This window comes from Pollachius pollachius, assembly GCF_949987615.1.
Source record: "Pollachius pollachius genome assembly, chromosome: 8".
In the NCBI taxonomy this organism is placed as follows: domain Eukaryota; kingdom Metazoa; phylum Chordata; class Actinopteri; order Gadiformes; family Gadidae; genus Pollachius; species Pollachius pollachius.
This window is the reverse complement of record NC_136941.1, coordinates 22,914,416-22,929,737: the sequence shown is the minus strand read 5'-3', so window position 1 is coordinate 22,929,737 and position 15,322 is coordinate 22,914,416. Positions and strand designations below refer to the sequence as shown.

Genomic DNA, 15,322 nt, shown 5'->3' with positions numbered 1-15,322 from the left:
AAGGTTGAGCGAATAGACGTGGGAGGGTGTGTGTGTGTGTGTGTGTGTGCGTGTGTGTGTCATGGACCATCTGATTCTTCCCACAACTGGTGCACTCATCACTGCATTTTACATCTGAATGTAACAAATGGAGTGCAATCAGACTCTGGAGTTAATTATGGAGATGGCGCGTGACTGGAGATATTTCAGATGTTAATTGGGTCGTTCTGGATATAACGAGGACATCAAGTTCACTGCTCAAGAGTTGGCTAATTTGTGAATATATTTTCAAATACAGCTACATAATAGGACACATAACGTTTTATTTTGGAAATTAAAGATTTTATATTTACCCATAAAACATTATCTTGCGTGTGGCAATACTGCAGTAGTTACTTTTACTCAGTACTTTAAACTAAATAAACTATTCAGTGTTCTCTCTCAAAGAGGACAGACAGGTGTGCCACAGACTAAAACGCTTGTGTGTGTGTGGGGGGGGGGGGGGGGGGGGGCACACAAAAAAACAGTACACTGATTGAAAAGGGGGAAGCTGCCATTACCTCCTTTTGTTTTTGATACAGTTTAGAGCGGCTGGACGGCCTAGCCATCAGAGCAGATACAATTACAGTGATTGAGGAGCTGTCCTTTGTAGTTTTGTCTCTGCGCTTTGTTACGCAGTTGAAGAGAACTGCAGAACGAAATGTGAACTCAAACGGGATGGCTGAGAGAAGTTGAGGCAGATTGTAGTCTTTCTAGTGAATCGTGTTCCTTAATAACAGGTAATGATGATGCAGGGAACAACATGACACTGGCAGAGGGTCAGATAGAACTTTAGTCAGCTGGGCCCCTGCACTAGCCTGGCCTGTTTCTTATGGATCTCTGCAGTAACGGCGGGGGAAAGCCAGAGAATTGTAGAAGCAGCAACAGCTGTTGAATGAGAGGGCACAGTTTTGGGCTTCCTAATCCTCCACGGCGTTTGTGACAACCCAAAGACAGACGAGAAGAACCGCCCCTCCACCATTCCCCAAACCTACACTGCGGTTGAACAGCTTGTGTTGTCACTGAAGGCTGTCTGCTTTTGATGGATGAGACTGTATTCTTTCACCCGGTTGCATTACTTTCACTGTGCCTGTGACAGCGATTATTCTGTTCACCAGAAGAATGTGATATAAAGTACAGAAGGAAATTCAATGTACATATACATACGCATATAATACCCCATTTTTTGGCAACCCGTTTCAAACAGCGGTTAGAGCATACTTGTTTTTAACAAAGACGTTAATTGATTTGGGTTCATTATCTCTCTATTACAAGCTCCATTAAAGGTTTTTTTATCCACCTCTTGTAAAGCTAGAGTGGGAATATTATTGAAATGGCTGACCTATGGTCTTATTGTCTATCGGTAGAGGAGGAGAATGGAAAATTAAAGTAATCCGTTTCCAACAAATGACAGACCCAGGCGACCAAGAAGTGAAAAAGTAATGAAGTTTAATTCAAATAAAAACCATGCAACAGGTAACCGTCATCCTAACTAGATTCACACCCCTTATAAAACATAGAAGCCGTATGCTGAGCGTTCAGTGGGGTTTGCTGTAGCAGGGATTTCATACATGGTGACAACAAACACAGGTCAGTGATGATCAAATAAACTGCAAAAAAACAAGAATTCCCAGTAAACAGAAAAGTCCCCCCACTACTGACACCGGCACCCAGGCTATAGTTATATGATGACTACTCTACCCAGGTAGAGTTATCATCCTGGGAGGCAAAAACATTATGGCACACATGGACGTGTTCGACAAACACATTGGGAATCCTTCGAGTGTGTGGTTAGCAACCCTTACGGCTGCAAGAACCTGATTTTACTAATAACCCATCAGCATCACAAAGCGCTATGAACCATATGGCACACACAGAGGGCAGAGACCATGAGTGATGAGCCACGAGTGCCCTGTGGATACGTATGATGCTAGACTTAACACAGGAAAGTGCCCCTCCCCAATGTACCGCACATGCGCTCATTCAAATAGGTCCCCGCTTATTCACATCATTGGGATATCAAAGAGTTGAGGACATTTAAAACATACAACACATACATTCAAAGAAAACAAGGTAAGTGGCTGGTGACCCTTTGCCCCAACCATTCCACGATAAAAATGGGTCTCTACCCCAGAACAACCATCCCGACCACACGACGGAACAGCAAGACCACCGCTTCCCAAACCTCAGAAGAAGCCATAAAGTAGAGAGGAACAGACACCATCGTCCACTTCCAGTGCCCCTTCCATATGCATGAACTTGTTGGTCTTTTTGTTGAGTTATTTTACAATCTGGAAGTGGAACAACAAAACAACGGAAAGAAAACCCTTCATTCTTGGACTGTGGTGCATGCACCTTTGAGCGGTAAGCGTTGCGGTGCCACGCTTAAGGTCCCGACAGTGGCTGGGGCCGACCGACGGGCCGGGGGAGGGCCGGTCGGTGACCCCGCCTCCTTCAGCAGCTGCTGTGTGTGTGTTCCACATCCGTGGAGAGGAGGAAGGGTAGTCGGAGGGGTTCAAGTCAAGTGGGCAGGGTCTTGGAGAGCCAATAGTCTTGGAGAATACAAGGAGTCAGTCTAAAAAACATTGCTTTCAGTTCGTTTTTTTTATTTAGTAGTCTGCATAATGTATTTGTGATTTTAAATAATAGTCTGCATAATCTGTGTGTGTGATTTTTATAAGTAGTCTGCATCATGTGTTCGGGTTAAATAGTGGAGTGCTTTTAATAGATGCATCATGTTTTTAAATAATACCCTGCATAATGTGTGTGCATGTGAGACCTCTGTAGCGCCTGTGTTCCTGTGTGTGTATGCCTGGGTTTATGTGCATGTTTTCGTCTGCGCTGGTGTGTGAATGTGTGTGTGCGTCATTGTGGTTCAGCAGTGGGGAGCCTCAGTTGTTGTACATCTGGCCCTCCGGGGGCTGGGGCAGCTTCATGTTCTCTTTGCACATCATCAGGTTCCTCAGCTCCTGCAGCACCTTGCGAATGTTGTAGGAGTGCTGCCACTTGGCCAGCACCGGCACAGCCTTGGTGTCCACCTGCAGGGTAACGAATGGCAAATGGTGAATGGACTGCATTTACACAGCGCTTTTCCAACCGGTGGCCACTCCAAGCGCTTTACATTTTTGCCTAACATTCACGGACACATTTACACACCGACGGCGGTGTCAACCATACAAGGCGACAATCAGCTCGTCGGGAGCAATTAGGGTGAGGCGTCTTGCTCAGGAACACCTCGACACTCAGCTAGGAGGAGCCGGGGATTAGCAACCTTCCGGTTAGCAGCCAACCTAATCTACCTCCTGAGCCCCATGCCGCCAAGGTCAAGGAATGCAGGATTAGGATTTACCCATCGGCCATAAATGCTGGACGAGCAAAAGTAGTCTATTTAGCGTATGCGATCCTAAACCTTTAGCTACATGCCTGTACGGATATATGCGTTTTGCCATATACAGGAATACATGAATGTGCATCTATGTTCAGTGCATTAGCATACTATGTGTTTTTGATGCATCGATGACATACTTTTCAGTGTTACACATGCACATTTTTCGCCTAGTTATTTGTGCGTAGCCAATTTCCAAATCCGACATTCTCCCATGTATCACCAAAAACGTGTGTGCGTGACTTACCACACCGTTGGTGTGCACTCCACTCAAGTTGATCTTGGTCACAAAGCGGACCACAGGAGGGATCTCAGGGTATTTTGGTCCACATTCAACCTTCAAACTGTAGATCCGGTTCTCATAGATGGTCTGCAAAGACAAGAAGGACAGTTTGGATTACAAGTCCAGTGCATCGTCAAATGAGGGCCATTTATAGCGGCTTTAAAACACAGCTGCAATCAAGGTTTCCAACCCTTCAACCAAATATGGACAAACAAACAAGGCTGATTATGCTATGGACAGAATCATTATTTTAGATACAGCATTTTGGTAGAGAGTAGTGTTGTCAAAAATACAGATATTTCGATAAATATCGATGCTGAATATTTGAAACTGTTTCAATAATGATTCTCTGCAGTATCGATGCTACAGAGACACATTTAGGGAAGCATCTGAAGGACCGAAATGTTGACATCTTTAAAGAATTTGAGATGTTGGTGAAAGCTCCTCTCTTAACTTCACTGAAGCATTATCCGGGTCCGGGTATAGATGTTCTAAAGCATTTAAACGTAGGAGAAATCATGTGACCCAACCCCAGAAAGATGAATTTCTCAGCTTTTAGTCGATCATAGCCATTGTAAGCTAAACAAAACACGATTCCAACCCAAAGCAAAATAAGAAGTATGCAACAAAAAGTTTTGTGTTTCAGAACTGTGCACATGCACAGCAACAGCAATCTTTTTCAGGTTAGTTGACCTACGCAATTATATGAAATCATTATAGGAAAGCTGAGCCTCCACTGATTCAAACATTCCAAACAATATCACTCTGTGAATAAAACTCACAAATAAACAATCAGGAACAAACTTCCCCTTTTTACAACCAAAAAGAATGTCTTACAGTGGTATTTGTTGTTTTTGTCCTCTAAGTTTAGTTTTATTGAATATAAACACCATAAAAGGGAATCCAGTATCTGGGCCCAATTTTGCAACTAACACGGTGTTTACAATCAATGACCAAGAGAAAGTTTCTGAGGAAATACGTAAAAAGCCTTCAATCACAATACATGCCCTTCATCGCCATCTGGTTGCCATATGGTGTGATTGCTATTGTTTGGCTTGGTCATTCAGTCATATTTGCCCTGAATTTTAAATAAAGTGTCAAAAGTGTATAATGGTTTCTCAAGATAAATACCTGTTTGTGCCTCATAGTATTACAGGGCTACCAACTGAAAATGCACAAGGTAGAAATAAATCTAAAATCTCCAATTTATTCTGTGTTCTAGCTTTATTCACTTTTACCAAGTAGTATCCACGTTGAATATTTTTACTTTGGGTATGCTATTTTCTTAAAAAACAACACTGAAAATAGCCTTAGAAAAGAAGAGGTTAATACAAATCTATAATTGTATGCCCTTCATGTAAGGTATTAGAAAATCCAGTATCGTACAACACCTAGTAGACACCATTTTAAACCTTTGCATTTATACTCACAAAATAAGGTTTCATATTATTAATACCAGTCAAAGAGTGGACTGCTAAAATCGGAGAAGGGATGTTTGGCCAGCGGTTTGGTAATGACTGGAGGTGAGCTTGACCAGCGCAGTCAGACCAGTATGAATGCGGGGCCCCAGTCAGACCAGTATGAACGCGGGGCGGAAACTTTACCACATCTTGTATCGTCACGGAATTGACTTATATGCAGACTCTGCAGGCTAATTCTGAGTGGATCGCCACTATGATTACTGATGCTGGGGGAAAACCCACTACTCAGAATTGTACTCCTACTATACAGCTCTAGTACCAGACAGTACACATTACAGCTCCAGTACACATTACAGCTCTAGTACCAGTACACATTACAGCTCTAGTACCAGTACACATTACAGCTCCAGTACACATTACAGCTCTAGTACCAGTACATATTACAGCTCTAGTACCAGTACACATTACATTACAGTTCTAGTACCAGTACACATTACAGCTCTAGTACCAGTACATATTACAGCTCTAGTACCAGTACACATTACATTACAGTTCTAGTACCAGTACACATTACAGCTCCAGTACACATAACAGTTCTAGTACCACTACACATTACAGCTCCATTACACATTACAGCTCTAGTATCAGTACACCACTATCATTACAGCTCCAGTACACATTACAGCTCTAGTACCAGTACACATTACAGCTCTAGTACCAGTACACCACTATCATTACAGCTCCAGTACACACCACTATCAATACATTCTAGTACCAGTACACACTACTATTATTAGAGCTCCTGCACCAGCCCACACTAGTGTTATCACAATACTGGATTTTCTAACTTGGATACAATACTTTGAAGAATATTGATATTCTATACCATTTTCAAGACCACATGGTAAACTTTACATCTTTTTTCAGAAAATACATCTCAACAACTGCAAGGGCTATGATATGTAATCTTGGTACCAAAAGAAAGATGGTTGTACATGTTAAATATTCAATGTGGATAGTAATTGGTCGGAGTGAATATAGATAGAACACAGCATAAGTGAAAGATTTAATTTCCGCCTTAAATAAATGACATGTCATAGTGTCATCAGTTGGTAGCCCTAGGGCCATAGCACAACATTGGATGAGTAACTGGGTCAATATTTGATGGCAATAAAGTGAAGTCGAGTATAGATAAGGTTTTAGTAGAGGTAGGTTCAGGCGAAAGGGTTATGTTATGAGACACAAACAGGTAGATCTCTTGGGAACCCATTGTAGAATTTTGACACTTAACCCCTGTATTAAAAAGGTCTGGGCAAATACATTTGAATGACACCAAGCCAAACACTTGCAAATGCAGCTTAATGCCACAGGATGGCGATGAAGGACATGTGTTCATTGAAGGCAATTTACCTATTTCAGAAACCTTCTCTTACTGTACGTTCACACCAGAAAGCTGTAAAAGATGCCAAAATCGCAGAATAGCTTAAAACGCAACGCTGTCAAAAATATTTACAGCTCATATTGTCTTGCGCGTATGTTTACTGGGACCCATGCCGGCGAGAGACATCTACATTCCGATTGGCTGGCGGTCGTTTACAGCCGAAACGCTACAAGCTCATTTGCATAGAGATGAGCTGTTTTCTCATTTACAGCTTTACAGCTTTAAAGCTATCGCTCAAGCATTCGAAACGCTTTATAGCTTTTGGTGTGAACGTAGTTAGCCTCTGATTGTAAACACCGTGTTCAGTTGCAAATTGGTTCCAGACATTGGATTATTTGTTTATCTGTTATACACTGGTTTTAAGCCATCAAATACAACTTGTTTTTTTCAAGCAATCAAAACAGTTTGAGGACAAAAACAACAAATACGAATTTAAGACATAATTTTTTGTTTGTAAAATGAAAAAGTGTAGTTTGTTCTAGAGTTATTATTTCCAAGTTTAATTCATAGTGACATGGGTTTTGACTGTTGGAAGCAGTGGAGGCTCAGCTTTCATAAAATGTATAGTTTGTGTAGGTCAAATGACGGGAAAAAGATTGCTGTTGCTGTGCATGTGCACAGTTCTGAAACACAAAACTTTTTGATCCATGCTTCGTATTTTTATTTGGGTTGGAATCGTCTTTCATAACAATGGCTATGATGGTGTGTCACATGATTTACCCTACGTTTAAAGACCCGGACCCGGATAATGCTTCAGTGATGTTAAAAGAGGAGCTTTCAAACACCTCTCCAACTTCTTTAAAGATGTCAACATTTCGGTCCTTCAGATACTTCCCTAAATGTGTCACTGTATCCTCGCTTGCAAATGGGTTTACATTAGGGCTGCAACTAACGATTATTTTAATAATCGATTAATCGGTCGATTATTTTTTCGATTAATCTATGAATCTGATAAAAAAAGAAACATTTGCTATTGCCGCATCTTTATTCAAAAACTGAACATTACTTCAAATTCACAGTGCAGACTGAAGTGTAAAAACACCAGGTTATTGCTCCAACATCCCGGAACTATTAAAAGTAATATTAAATGATAAAAAAATAAAAAAACATAACTGGGATGACACAAAAAAAGCATACAATGTATGATATACATTTATATATATACAGTATATAGGGGATGCCCATGGTTAACCGACCTGAACACATCACATTTGACAGTGTTTGCCACCTTTTTTTAAGCTAACTAGCTCTATATCCTGCCGATTTTAACATGGGTTTAAAAACTGGATTACTATTTTTAACTGACTGGACTTTCTATACTGTCCGGTTGTGTGATTACTACCACTGCTCTGAATGACTGTTGATGCACACGGTGCTGACTCCGAGCCCGTCTGCACACCGTCTGCAGCAGCAGCTGACAGAGTTTTCTGTTGGACTAGACGGATACTGAGTTGAAGAAGTTTTTTTAACCCAAAGACAGTGAAGGTACAACACTTTTATATAGGCCTACAGTCCAGTGTTAAGATATGACCAAAATACAAGCTGTGGTCGCTCACACCAAAGCTCGCTGTGGGCATGCATGAACCCTGAACCAACCTGTCAGCGGCTGACTGTAAACAGTGCCGTGCCTACGAGTGACTTATTAATCGCGCGACTCAACGAATCGATGACCAAATTCTTTGCCAACGCTTTTAGTAATCGATTTTATCGATTCGTTGTTGCAGCCCTAGTTTACATGAGTCTTTTAAATGTCCTTGGTATATGGCCTCAAAGCCAAAGTACTTCCAAACAGCAATCCTGCCGTTTTCTTTCTCTACCAAAACCGGTCGCAGTGAAGTTGCACCTGACAACATGAATGTTGGCGAACTGTAAGCTTTCAAACACAGAGCGAGACAGCAGTCCATAAATAATGTTTTGTAACACTGTTTGTAACATGGCTCTCACCCTGGAGGGCCCCAGGATCATCCCGTTCCAGTAGGTGAGTGTCATGTCGTCGTCGTCCTCCAGACCCCAGCTCACTGTGCCGTCTCCGCCTCCCTTCTGGCCCTCCTCCAGCTCCTCCATCAGCCGGAAGTTGCGGGGAACTTTAACACCTTCACAGCAAACACAATGAACAGGGCTGATGAACAAATGAACAATTAGCAATAATGATTCTAAATGTTTTCATCCTTTCCTTGTGCATTCCTAAATCAGCAGTGACAGTGTTTCCCATACATAGACCAATATGTGGCACAGCGCCACAGAATGAACACCCAAGCACCACAAATTGATTCTGCTTTTATTTCCTTTTATTCCCCCCCCCCCCATCAGGACTACCCATCAGGACTCCCCCATGTGATACAGTATTCATACATTATCACTCTACCCCGATATATACAGTATATAGGGGATGTCCATGGTTAACCGACCTGAACACATCACATTTGATGTGTTCAGGTCGAATTGATAGCAGAGTGATAATGTATGAATCAGCAGTGATAATGTATGAATCGGTAGAGTGATAATGTATGAATCAGCAGAGTGATAATGAATGAATCAGCAGAGTGATAATGTATGAATCAGCAGAGTGATAATGTATGAATCAGCAGTGATAATGTATGAATCGGTAGAGTGATAATGTATGAATCAGCAGAGTGATAATGTATGAATCAGCAGAGTGATAATGTATGAATCAGCAGTGATAATGTATGAATTGGTAGAGTGATAATGTATGAATCAGCAGAGTGATAATGTATGAATCAGCAGAGTGATGATGTATGAATCAGCAGTGATAATGTTTGAATCAGCAGAGTGATAATGTATGAATCAGCAGCGATAATGTATGAATCGGTAGAGTGATAATGTATGAATCAGCAGAGTGATGATGTATGAATCAGCAGTGATAATGTTTGAATCAGCAGAGTGATAATGTATGAATCAGCAGCGATAATGTATGAATCGGTAGAGTGATAATGTATGAATCAGCAGAGTGATGATGTATGAATCAGCAGTGATAATGTATGAATTGGTAGAGTGATAATGTATGAATCAGCAGAGTGATGAAGTATGAATCAGCAGTGATAACGTATGAATCAGCAGTGATAATTTATGAATCAGCAGTGATGCACATTGTCCAAATTTTCAATGAAATTGCACCGCAGCACTAGCGCTATTTAAGAGCAAAGAAATGCACTATTTTGGAAAAGAAAAGTAGTTGTAATTGGAAAATATTACCCAGTTTGTGAGGAAAGGTGTCAAGGCAGTGGCATTAAAATAGAATAAACCCCTGTGCCATAAAAACATTTTACAACTTATTTAAAGTAAGGGAATCTGCTTAAATGAATGAACACCTATGGACGGTACGTGGCAAAGGACATCTTCACACCTAATAAAGGGGTGCGACCAAATTTGTTAGGGTACCACTAAATTAAGCCTTAAGCCCTTTTAATGTGCAGTGTGGTAATTTAGGAATCAGCGTGGTAATATGTAGAGCCGACTGAAAATGAGGCTAAGGCTGATTCGTCTGACTTGTTTTATCAAGCCTGATGTTTTGTAGTTTTCAAAGCAATTTTATTTGTGATTATATTTCATATATATATATATATATATATATATATAGATCTACAAACGGCAAAATTGTATAGAATTGTATGCTTTGGGAAATAATAATTAGGCTGACTAAATTTTTTTTCAAACTATCTCCGCGAGCTTAAACTACCAATGTTACACCACACATGCAATCATTTATCTGACTAACTATGCATTTTAGGTAGTGAATAACCTCAGAAAAGAGTAGATAATGGGAACTATATAAAACGAAGAAAATGCAATAATGCAGGCCTGCAGTTGACTCGGAGGGGGGGACCATATTACAATTATTTTACATCTAACTTGATTGAGGTTAGAAATTAAACGTGTCAAATTGAGGTTAAAGGCTGATTTTAAATACAAAAATGACACCTTGGCTGCTGTTATCATATTTTCTCTGAACCCTATGTATTCACCCTTTTGGCCAGCAGGACGGCTGTGGAAGATTCGATTCCACTGCTGCACTGCTGCTACCCAGCTAGCTATGGTCCTTAAATTGCTTATTTTAAAAAAAATGTTTGTTAGTCCGTGCAATACCACGGTGGGTCTCTTGTATCGCATTTTAACGACAGCATCTATTACCTCTTGCCTAAGCTTGGCATTACAAATGCTGAATAATAATAATACAAATGGGGGCAAGCTCACCTGATCCGGCGGCAGCCGCCATCTTTGTCATTGATTAGTGGCGGGAGTGCGCACGTTGCCGCAAGTACACGGGAGCGCGCACGTCGCCCAGAGTACACCGAGCGATTGCTCCTCTCAAGTGACCACCACGGTGAGGCGTTGTCGTCAATACAGGGTTATTATCCTTATATGCTTTTTTGGGGGTTAAATTTAGGGGTACAACTAGAATAAGGTTACATGCCTGTATGTTAAAAAAATACCCCTTATTAATTCTTACACTGTTAATTTATGCAAAACCAATTTCAGCATCTATCCAAAACGTTTTGTTTTGAATTATGTCACCATTGCCAAGAAGAGATACACCTGTGCTATACGAGCACAGATTAGAGGGTGGCATAGGATCCCTATCAAATTGTTCTACGTGGTTCTGCACATGCGCATCCCGACAATATTGATCCATGCGTGCGCATCCATAAATCTGTGATGATGCTGATGGTTATTATTAATTATTAAGTGGGTTAGGGTTGGAGGAGCAAGCTGAGAGACACTGGCCCCCACTGAGTGACACCGTCCCCCACTGAGAGACACTGGCCCCCTCTGAGAAACACTGGCCCCCTCTGAGAGACACTGGCCCCCCACTGAGAGACACTGCCCCCCCCTGAGAGACACTAGCCCCCACTGAGAGACACTGGCCCCCTCTGAGAGACACTGGCCCCCTCTGAGAGACACTGCCCCCCCCTGAGAGACACTAGCCCCCACTGAGAGACACTGGCCCCCTCTGAGAGACACTGGACCCCACTGAGAGACACTGGTCCCCCCTGAGAGACACTGGACCCCTCTGAGAGACACTGGCCCCCACTAAGAGACACTGGCCCCCTCTGAGAGACACTGGACCCCACTGAGAGACACTGGTCCCCCCTGAGAGACACTGGACCCCTCTGAGAGACACTGGCCCCCACTGAGAGACACTGGCCCCCTATGAGAGACTTTGGCCCCCTATGAGAGACACTGGCCCCCACTGAGAGACACTGGGCCCACTGAGAGACACTGGCCCCTCTGAGAGACACTGGCCCCCACTGAGAGACACTGGCCCCCTCTGAGAGACACTGGCCCCCACTGAGAGACACTGGCCCCCACTGAGAGACACTGGCCCCCTCTGAGAGACACTGGCCCCCACTGAGAGACACTGGCCCCCTCTCAGAGACACTGGCCCCCACTGAGAGACACTGGTCCCCACTGAGAGACACTGGACAACTAGGTCAAAAAGTGCCCCAACCGGTGTCTCCCATTATTGCTGCAGTTTTCACAGGTTTTACCAGAATATTATTTTCCACTACCTCATTGTCGCTATCTTGTGTATGAAACAGATATTGGAGAAATTATATATTTTTATGTAATACAAAGAATGATAACGCGCCATCTTATTGGGACTCTTTAAAGACCACCCAAGAGTCCCAGTCAGGACCCAGTCCAGAGTTTACATGAAAAAAATGTCCCAGGATTGGAGATGTGACATTAACTCTGCCTGGCAGATCCAACCTGCTCTCCCTGTTAGTGGGGGGATAGCAATCCATGCTTAAACCTCCACTAAACTAGCCTCTGGCTGTGGAGCACTGACACATCTTCCACCATCACTCTGAATCCCAGTTGTATTTCATGTAGGCGTAGCTGTCTAGGCTTCATCTTATGGGCTTGTCCCATAGGCAACTATAAGCCTTGAGCAGGGATGGGCAACTTTCCTGAGAAAGAGGGCCGCAACTTTTCATCATCACCATCATAGGCCCACATGACAAAGCACTCGGATATGAGAGAATTTACAAAATAATTCTAATCACAAACAAATTATTTGTAGTATTATTTGTAGTATTAGTGCTGTCAAGTAATTAAAATATTGAGTCGCGATCAATCGCATTAATGTCATAGTTAACGCGCGATTAATCGCATTTTTTTCTATTTTAAATATCCCTTGATTTCTTGCTGCTAGCCTTTTAGTGATATCAGAGTGTTGAGAAGGACAGTAAGAAGAGAGACCCGCAGTGGTAGGCCTATCGTGAAACGTCAATAGCCCAGGCTTTTATTTGTTTCAATCACTGAACTTTCGAACAAAACTCTTCCTCAGCAAAGATGGGAAATACTTTAACATTTATTATTTAAACCAGTATGAATATTCCTACCGTACGTAGGCCTATACACATTACCAGGCTATCGAATAATGCCTACACACACACACACACACACACGCACACGCACACGGCAGCGGAGTGGTAATCGGAAGAGTCTGGAGAATTCCCGGTGGGCCGTTAACGTTTCGGGGCTGTCGGGCTGATTACTGCGGGATAACAATGTTGCGTTTATAAAAGTTCCTTGCAGCGCCGTCCGGCAGCCTGAGCTGTGCGCCGAACCTCTCACTCACTCAACAGACGCAACGTCGCAACCAGGTCGATTTTGTCTAGAGGGGATCCGAGTAACCGAGCGGCCCCTCCCAAAGTGGTACAGCCCAGGTGGGCCTTGAACTGCGATTGGTCATAGGCTCCAACCTTTAATCTCATGTTGATTACCTGTAGCAAATAAAAAGAAAACCCAAATTAATACGACTGGGAGGGGTACCGCTCCACCGCCCTTCACCACTTCGGAGGAGCTGGCTCTCGCCAATAACGAAGGTCGGCAGATGATGGTAGGAGTGGAAGGGGGGATGTCCTCTGACCCAACTGCCTAGACATCCAAGGCGTTTGTAATGAGTATGTATTCATGTATTGTCAATGGACATAAATAATTGTCTTGCTAATCAAATGTGAAATGATTGAGTGTCAATTAATTGTCATTTTTAGTTGAAGGTACAAACATTATTTTGGAGGAGCCGCCGACAATCAATCCCCAATCAGAGGTATATAACTATCAAAGCAAAGTGTCACGTATTCTTCTAAATGTTTAATTTTTGGAAAGAATTTCCTATAATAGGTTTCCCTGATTCTTTCAGGGGACTCTGTCGGCCTGTGTATAGGCCTACGACTTCAACTCCAGGGCGACTATGGAGGTGATTTTTCTTAACAATTCTCACAGCTATAATATGAATTTGTAGAATAAAAATGCCTAGGCCTAATTGTGTCACTGACATAGCAGTTATGTAAGGGATAATGGACAACACGGCACTTTGCTATCCAAGGTTAACGTACGTTGAACGTGGGGCCCCCTCTGAACTTTCTAAAGAGCCATCACAATGGGAAACTCAACCGAGCAGTGCTGTAACTCTTTCACATCACTCTTCCTTCTGATCATTTATTCTATAGAGGGAAATGGCATTGGATGGGCCATCCACCTCCACCTCAACCTCCTCTAGGCCTTCTCGTGGGACAGACAAGGTTTTTATTTAGGTTATTCCTTTTGTCAGGGGCGCCACAAGGCTTTGACCATGGTAACTGAATTACGATTTCAACCCATCATTTCTTTAGATTGGAACAGACACTATAAGGGCGCTGTACAAGCACAACTTGGAGCTGGACAACGATATTAAAGTCTTGGTGAAAAAAAAATTGAAGATCGAGATCCAGCTCCTCGAGATGGTAGGCTATTATTTTTATTACCTAGATTTTCTTTGGTTAAGCTCGACTGACTACTGAAATGTTATTTTTTCTACTTTCACAGCAACTGCATGGCGATGCGACGGCTAATAAATAAAATAATTGAACACGAGCAATTGTTTTTCCGTCCATTGTATTTATCGAACAAAAGTCACAATGAAGTTAAATGAGATTATCAAATGGAATGACACATTAGCATTCATACCAAATGTAGCCTAATAAGCAAAAACTAGACCAAGTGATCTCAAGAGTTTTGACTCACTCAGTGCGTGGGTTGAATATGAAATTTACGGAACACCACAGATTAGGGAATTGTAAACAGGCTGTCACTTAGGGCCCTGCAAGTGTAATTGAATGTAAAGTAAGTTGAACTAAACTAAAATAATTTCTGATATGAATGTTGACATTCTGTGGGCAAGACCTTGCAAAATCTAAATGAAAAAAAAATAGGCTACAAAAGAGAACGTGCGTCAATTTGGATTAATTCCGTTAAATAATTCGCAAAATTAACGCGTTGACTTGCCCAGCCCTAAAAAAACAACAACCGCATCCCTCCAAGAGGAGCTAAATGAAACAAAAAAACTAACCAAAAAACTGGTTCGAGATGGCCCGTCTGACCGCCATTCCTGTGGGATGGTCCACCGTGATGGGGTCCACGACATCACCTGCCACCATTGGCACATGTGGGGCTCTCTCTTTACGAATTGTTGCAATATTGTGGAGCACCACACATGCCGTGATGATTTGGCTTGCCCTCTCCGGCTTGACCCTCAAACCACGGAGGCAGTTCCAGCCGGCCTTGATTACCCCAAAGGTCATCTCTATCCTCACCCGGCATGTGCTTAAGGCCCTGTTGAACCGGGCCTCCGATTGACTCTGTGGGTCGCCGTACGGTGTCATTAGGAACGGCATGCAGGCATACCCTCTGTCCCCAACAGGAATTCCATCATAACAGCCTATTAGAAAGAACATAATGTGATCAGTGCCTTAATCAACATTTACAGT

At 42.6% G+C, this 15,322-nt stretch overlaps 1 protein-coding gene and 1 pseudogene across 2 annotated transcripts in view; both read right to left on the bottom strand.

The window, feature by feature from the left end:
- Positions 1–1,513: 1,513 nt before the first annotated feature.
- ube2v1 (ubiquitin-conjugating enzyme E2 variant 1) lies at positions 1,514–10,782 on the bottom strand (the record flags this gene model as incomplete). The annotated part of the gene is made up of 4 exons (XM_079741815.1): positions 1,514–3,056; positions 3,651–3,773; positions 8,493–8,641; positions 10,761–10,782. The coding sequence occupies 4 exons, from the start codon at positions 10,780–10,782 to the stop codon at positions 2,910–2,912; spliced, it is 441 nt and encodes a 146-aa protein (XP_079597941.1). The 3' UTR covers positions 1,514–2,909.
- A 4,117-nt stretch (positions 10,783–14,899) lies between these two features.
- Positions 14,900–15,322, bottom strand: part of LOC307079094 (putative nuclease HARBI1) — a 2,475-nt pseudogene continuing 2,052 nt past the window's right edge. Inside the window, exon 5 of the transcript in view lies at positions 14,900–15,273. The product of the transcript in view is annotated as a putative nuclease HARBI1 (transcript). The remainder of the gene's footprint in view (positions 15,274–15,322) is intronic.